The sequence below is a fragment of the Diabrotica virgifera genome, chromosome 9, assembly GCF_917563875.1.
Source record: "Diabrotica virgifera virgifera chromosome 9, PGI_DIABVI_V3a".
Classification (NCBI taxonomy): Eukaryota; Metazoa; Arthropoda; class Insecta; order Coleoptera; family Chrysomelidae; genus Diabrotica; species Diabrotica virgifera.
Window position 1 is genome coordinate 101,137,800 of NC_065451.1, and position 7,927 is coordinate 101,145,726.

The 7,927-nt window shown below is 34.6% G+C and overlaps 1 protein-coding gene and 1 long non-coding RNA gene across 2 annotated transcripts; both read left to right on the forward strand.

Moving 5' to 3' along the window:
- The first annotated feature begins 251 nt into the window (after window positions 1-251).
- Window positions 252-3,845, forward strand: LOC126891186 (E3 SUMO-protein ligase KIAA1586-like). The gene is made up of 3 exons (XM_050660369.1): window positions 252-264; window positions 315-385; window positions 1,620-3,845. The coding sequence occupies exons 1-3, from the start codon at window positions 252-254 to the stop codon at window positions 3,843-3,845; spliced, it is 2,310 nt and encodes a 769-aa protein (XP_050516326.1).
- A 1,238-nt stretch (window positions 3,846-5,083) lies between these two features.
- On the forward strand, window positions 5,084-7,496 carry LOC126892077 (uncharacterized). Its single transcript, XR_007700667.1, has 3 exons — window positions 5,084-5,399; window positions 7,030-7,261; window positions 7,339-7,496. It is a non-coding gene; the product is annotated as an uncharacterized LOC126892077 (long non-coding RNA).
- The last annotated feature ends 431 nt before the right edge of the window (window positions 7,497-7,927 follow it).

Consider the following 7,927-nt stretch of genomic DNA (forward strand, 5'->3'; position numbering starts at 1 on the left):
GGGTTGTACGCAAGCGCGGTTCAGAATCAGTTCAGGATTGATTTTAACCCGCGAACGATTTTTGGACAGCCTTCACTGTTGTGTCGTTTGTCAATTTTTTAGAATTTCTGTCACCTGTCATGTCAGTCTGGTTTGTTTTTGATTTATTTATTTTTTTATTTATGTGCCTTGCCCCTTGCCTTGCCTAGACGGTAAAGCCAAGCTTGTTACGTGTTCTGTTCAATTTATAATAGAAAATAATTATTATAACTATGTCGCAAGAAGGCAAGTTCTGATACTACTGACTTTATATTCTAATTATGTTTGTTTCGTAGAACTGAACGAGTTTTTAATGTTCTCTCCAGGCCCATCAACAAGTGGCCACGTGGCAACCGGAGGCGATGAGGTTAAGTTTGTTTGGAGCCACACACTCTGTTATTTTTAGACCTATGTAGAAAATATAGGTCACAAGTGGGCTCCCTCAATAATAAAGGCTCAAAAGAATGTACGAGGAAATAGCAAGGGAGCTACACAAGATGTTGGGATAAAAATAACACCTAACAACTGCGAAAATAAATGGAAAGTTTTGGAGAGTGCCTACAAAAAATATATAGACACGAGCAAACAGACAGGTAGAGGAAGGCAGGAATTCTAATATGCAGAAGTAATGGCAGATATAATAGGCCACAAAAAATATTGCCCCTGCATCATTACTGGGTGGCGAACTGGCACATGCTAGAGACCTAGGTGATGAAACCAGTAGTTTAATTGAAGGTAGGTACCTACACATCATATTAATTTTGTATATAATGTGCACAACTTTTTAATTTTAAATTTCCAAGCAAGCAATTATTATTCAAATGTTGAATGGGTTGCATATGTGAGTTCATTTTAAATGGAGTAAAGAAAGACAGACGTACTCACAATCGTTTAAAAACGTTGTCTTTCTCATAACAAATACACATAACATTAAAATTAAATTAATAGTGTCTCCGTTAAAAATTAAAATAAATTAAAACTTAATTCCGTTACACTCTAAAATTTCAATTTAACAGTTTCCCTAATTACAAATCACAAACAAAATACCCTACAGAGAACTGTTGGTTTTCTTTCTTTTTTCTTCCGTCTTTCTTTTGTTTAACATTACATCTCAACCTTCAAGAACTATCCCGATACACTGTGTGTTAACCTACGAAGCATGTCCGCCTACCCAGTCCTTTACTTAGTTATCCTGATAGCATAATCTGGACTTGAAATCATGTTACTGATGACCTTACAAATTATCGCTGGCAACGGCATGTAAGTAGATCAAATTTTAACAAATATTCATAAACATCATGCATATACATGCGTGTGCGGGCCTATGAGTACTTGTTTGCTCGTGGGTGTGCATGCATATGTATTTGTTTGTTATTCTAAAATGTCAACATTTACATACTTTTCAAAATTTTGGCTTTCTATTAGCATGTTTTAGTAAAACCAGACACTGTTCTAACTCTGGCTTTCTTTAATTGTAGCATTTAATCACTTGTAACGCTGACCTGAGGATGATCTGTATATTGTAGAGATCGAAACCGGTCGTCGTAGTGAAATTAAATGATTGTGAGTAGGTGAGTACACTGTTTTCGTTCTTTTCTAAGCAACCAAATGAAGATAAAGGTGAAGAAGTAAATGATTTCGGTGTATCTCTTTCAGGGAAAAATTCTACTTCTCTTCGTGTGTCTTCAGATGAAAAAAGTGATTTACAGGCAGGAACTGAAAGTAATTCTTCTGTAAGTTCGTCTTCGAATATGCATGAGCATGATGAACAAAATAAATCAGAATGGCCTTCTATATGGACTATTGATATGTGGGAACGCAAAAAAGAAGCCTTCCCATGGTTGGGTTGCAAAAACGGTTCATTAGGCTGTACATTATGTAGCACCGTTTCTCATCTTGGTGCTTTCAAAAAGGAACGTACATCAATTTCTAAAGAATGGTGCACATTTGCAATAACATTCAATGGGTCTAGTAAGTCTGCCCAACTTACTTCCCTAAGAAAAAAAATTTTTCTTCACAAGCAATCATCAGCCCACTTGACTGCTGAGAGCATAACCGCTAAGGCGAACGAGGAAACTATTGAAAACGTTTGTGATAAAATGAACGTTTCCAATCTAGAATCTACAATTAAAGTATTTCGATCAGCTTACTATTTGGCAAAAAATGATAGGCCCTTTTCTGATTATTCTAAACTTTTGCAACTTCAGAAAATGAATGGTGTAGACATTGGTGTAGGATTACACTCTAGATTTAGTGCAACTGAAATCATTGACCACATTTCTCATGAAATGAAAAAGCGAATTACTCAACAGGTGAAAAGCATTTCAGGTAAAATTTCGATTTTGATCGATGAATCTACAAGCTTAAGTGATAAATCTACCTTGATTGTTTATTTAAAATGTGAAACCAGCAAAGATTTGCCACCAAATGTCTTATTCTTAGACCTAATTGAATTGCCTAACCAAACTGCTGATTCTATTTTTGAGGCACTTTTAGGTTGTTTGAAAAAATATGGGTTTGATTTTGAGTACCTAAAAGAGAATTTAGTTGCATTTGCCTGTGATGGCGCTAGTGTCATGTTAGGTAAAAAATCTGGCATCGTAGAAAAGCTACTACAACAGTTTCCCAACATTGTTCCTTGGCATTGCATGAACCATAGGATAGAGTTAGCTGTGAGTGACTCTATCAATGACGTTGGGGCTATTAACCATTTTCAAATGTTTATGGACAAACTGTACACTCTGTATAGTAAATCGCCTAAAAACCAAAGAGAACTAGCCGAGTGTGCTAGTGAGCTTGATTTGCAACTACAGAAAGTTGGTCGCATTTTGGGCACGAGATGGGTTTCCAGTTCATTTAAAACTGTTATGGCCGTTTGGTATGGATATCAAGCATTGTACTCCCATTTTAAGAAGGCCCAAGAAGACAAGAACAGAACAACAACCGAACGAGCAATGTACGGTGGGTTGATTAGGCGCTTGACATCAACTCAGTTTCTGTCAGATTTGGCGATAATGTATGACATATTAGCTGAATTAACAATGGTTTCAGAATGTCTTCAAAATAGGGAGGCAACTGTTGTTTATGCAGACAAACTCATAAGAAGGTCAATTGCTTTTTTCGAGTGCCTTAAAGAAAAACCTGGAACTAAGACCCTTGAGGCCAAGAGAGCTGCAATCACTGGTAATTTTTGTCATTTTCCCTTAACAAGTAGCAACAAAATAACTGCTATTAATGACCAGCAGTTGCTATCAAGTGTTATTAACAACCTAAAACGGAGACTTTTCACAACAAGAAGCAGTAACGAACCATCTAATAAAGCCACAGGGAACAATTATGATTATGAAAAAGAGTATGAATCTCTCCTTTCAGAACTGAAAGTACTTGAAAGTAACAACTGGCCTCCAGAGAAATATGTTGGATACGGTGAACAAGAAATCGAACATCTCTGTGCAAGATTTAGGTTGAATGCCAACAAAATTAAGAACAGCTTCAGAGATTACCTGGAAAACAGCACTACGATTCCGAAGGACTTAAACCCACTGATAAACTGCACAAAGCTTATTCCTTGCAGTTCAGCAGAGTGTGAACGTGGCTTCAGTCACATGAATATTATTATATCGCCAACACGGTCAAAACTGACCATCGAGCACGTATCAGCATTGATGTTTATCAAGTTGAATGGACCAAGTATCCAGACATGGAAACCAGAGAATTACGTCAAGGCATGGTTAAGACGACACCGTACAGCTGATGATACTAGAACTCGACGAGCCAACCTCCAACCTGACAAAGAGGAAGAAGATGCATTTGCCATTTATTTGTAAATACATTATAAAATTTTATTGAATTTGTTCAGTTTTTAATCTTTGTGTTTGAATTTGTTAGTAAACGTATACATAAAAACATGTTACATCTTATATTTTTTCTTCTTCCCTGTGAAAATTTTATCATCCATTCCATAGGCTACAGGCCCCCCGAACCGGACCCCCCGCTCTTTATGTGGGGGGAGGGGGTACCCCTCAGAATTGGATTGTAAGTCAGTATTTAGCGTTCCCATACTGAAAATTTTGCCACTACACCACTGGTGAGTACGTCTGTCTTTCTATACTTCATTCAATTATTATTCATTGTAGTTGGCTCATACAGGTTTTTTCTCAAGAAATGTATTGATCATAATGTATATTACTATTTTTTTTATTTTTATTTATAATAGGCTTTGGCATAAACCAATTAGCCAGAGTTATTTTTAATTTATAAATTATAGGCCTGGATCCCACGTACCAAAAAAAGTTTATTAATAGCAAGCTGAAAATGTGTTAATAGCTTAATGGTGTCTGGTCGGATAAACTTTGATGTACGGGAACACTGGAACAGGGGAAGTTTTAATTGTGGAACAGGTTACAGGTTTCGAACGTCAGACTATGAAAACCTCCCATGTATTTTGACGGACAGAACTTTCAATTGATTTGTTACCCTTTCATTAAACTCTCATGCAAAAGTCAGACTTTTCTCATTGGTTGAGAGGGTTTAGGAATAGTTGATTTAGACATAGATTTTTGTTCTTCAAAATATGACAATTGCAGTTCGCGTCGAATACGATTGCTTGCTTCAGTGAGATCTTTTGGATTACTAGCCCTAATAATTTGTCCTAGACGAGGTTCTAAACCGGTTAAAAGTGTGTTTAGGGCCATGGTATCGATTAAGTCACATTGGGCGGTTTTTTGTTCTGCGGATTAATCTGCTATTTGGATCGAGGCGTGCATTTTTGCATTCAGAACTTGTAAGCGGTTAAAGAAAGTTAGAGGGGATTCATTAGATAGTTGTCTTAGTCTTTGTAAGTCTTGTATTAAGGAGGTCAGGTCTCTACTGTCTCCGAAATGTAGATTTATAGTACGTTCTTTAACGGTAAAATATTGTAAAACCTCTAAATTTAAAAGAACCGCTTGGATTGACATGAAAGTTGGCACACTGTAACGGTTCACGTTACGAGATTAGATCTTTAATTATTTTTATAATTATTTCCCCTCGGTCTCTCATTTGATTTCTTTCAACTTATCTAATTTTCTCGTAAATAAATATTTACGTGACGTCACACTTCAGAGTATGGAACATACTCTACACCTCGGGTAATAATTTGATTCGTGTGCTGAGAATTTGACGTTTTGCTCTGTGAAGTGGCGAGACGAGAGACTTCACTTGTGGTTGGGGATTTGGTTAGTATGGATGGCGTGTGAGGATCAAATTTGGAGGTTAGACCTCGTGTTAGTAAAAATGTGTGACTTTTGAATTATGAATCACCAAACCTATCTAGGAGTGTTTGGGAATAAAGAAGGTATTAATCCAATGGGGTTTACAGCATAACATCATCGTATCACACGGTAAATAGCAATATCTGTTTTTTATAAATAATTTTTATAACCATTGTTGTCACTCTTGTTCAAGGTGACATAATATACAGGGTGTCCTGAAAAGATTGGTCATAAATTATACTACAGATTCTGGGGTCAAAAATGGGTTGATTGAACCTCACTTACCTATATACCCTAGTGCACACAAAAAAAGTTACAGCCCTTTGAAGTTACAAAATGAAAATCAATTTTTTTTCATATATCGAAAGCTCTTAAAGATTTTTTATTGAAAATGGACATGTGGCATTCTTATGGCAGCAAAATCTTAAAAAAAAAATTAAAGTGAAATTTGTGCACCCCATAAAAATTTTATGGGGGTTTTGTTCCTTTAAACCCGCCCAAACTTTTGTGTACGTTCGAATTAAATTAATATTGTATTACCATTAGTTAAAAACAATGTTTTCAAAACTTTTTTGCCTCTTAGTACTTTTTCGATAAGCTAGTGTTTATCGAGATATTTTGAATATTTGTCGAATCCACCACATATTTGTATATGGTTAAGTACGATTATAGAGACCTGTTAATAATCTGAAAATTTATTTATAATTTACATTTTTATGTGTATTTTGAAAAAGAAGCCACATCTCGATAAAAGGTGACTTATCAAAAAAAGACTAAGAGACAAAAAAGTTTTAAAAACTCTGTGTTTAACTAATGGTCCCACAATAATAGTTTAATTGGAACGTACACAAACATTTGGGGGGTTTAAAGGAGCAAAACCCACAGAAAATGTTTATGTAAATATATTAAAAAAGAAGCCGCATCTCGATAAAAACTGGCTTATCGAAAAAATATTAAGAGACAAAAAAGTTTTAAAAACGTTGTGTTTAACTAATGGTACTACAATAATGAATTAATTGGGACGTACACAAAAGTTTGGGGGGATTTAAGGGAACAAAACCCCCCTAAAATTTTTATGGGGTGGACAAATTTCACTATAATTTTGTTTTAAGATGTTTCTGACATAAGAATTATACATGTCCGTTTTCAATAAAAAATCTCTAATAGTTCTCGATATATTGAAAAAAATCGATTTTCATTTTGTAACTTCAAAGGGCTGTAACTTTTTTTATGAGCACATTTGTACTAAGGTAAGTTAGGTTCAATCGAACTATTTTTGACCCCAGAATGTGTGGTATAGTTTATGACCAATCTTTTCGGGACACCCTGTATAATCTTTCTGATGTGTGTGATGTGTAAATTTATTCAGTGAATGGTTCTTTTAATTATTCTACTATCTATGAGTAATATCTTTTAATTATTCCCATATCTATAGATAATATTCATTCAGAGAAAATTCTAATATTTTTAACTTTTTGGATATACTAAAGTCACTTTCAATATCACTTATCAGTCCTATAATAATTATTTTAAAGAAATCATATTTATTCTGTATTTAAATCCTAAATCCACATGTCTGTAATGAGAACTCACATAAACTTTGCCAAGGTCAAGTACTTCAGTAATTAAGAGGTCTCTTTTTGTGTGTTTTTTTATTACTATCTATCAAAAAAAAAACACTTTCCTAGTTTTCTTCTTTCTTTCTTTGATTGGTCGTACACATAAGAAATTGAAGTAAACGGGAATTTTGTGTTTTTAGCCATCCATGTGAAATCTTAAATAACACCTCGAAACACCAAGAGGAAAATCTCCAACCATAAGTCACTGGGAGTAGTTACTTGGGGAACAAGCCTTTTGGAGACATTCCAGCTCCTTTCGTATTAGCACTTGGACCTACAGGAGGCATGATTTTTGCACTATCCTAGTGCTCATTTCCGGGGATGCGCCAGCAACCTATTTAGGAGTCGTTCGGGTTTGTTTGGGAACTACCAGTGGGTGACATTATTAACTATTGTGTGTTTAACTCCTATGTTTTATTTTAATGCACTGTTTATTAATTTTGTTTCAGATTTAGTTTACCTATTTATATAACATATTTGTATATTATGGTATTAAGTTCCCAAACTCATGTATCATTTTGCGGTACTGTACGTTGAGCTCTGCGTATTTGCCCAAAAGGTATTACTTCTAATATTTTATTGTTTATTGAGGTCGATTTTATGTCATTATGTAAATTTAGGTTGTATTATTTGCTTGTTTCCCAAATATGTTATTTATTCGCTTTATTTCATTTGTTAAGTTAATTCGTCGCTACTTTATTTTATTGCATTTGCTCGGGTAATTTAGGTCATTGTTTCGGTATTTATCTTAGCTTAATTTTTATAACTTTTTTTAATGCATTTGCTTAATTCATCTGGTATTTTCTCTTCGCCAGGCTTGTGCCTATTTATTTATATATTAGTCATATTTTTCGGGTTTTAATTCAGTTGTACGTAGCAAGCGTACTATAACCATTGGGTAGAAATCTCATGTGAGTTGTACCCTATATGTTAGTAAGAGGTACTTATACCTTTAAGATTTGTAACAGGTAACATTATTGTTATTATCTTAGACAAATATAGCTTTTATATAACATATGTCATTTTAAAGTCACATTA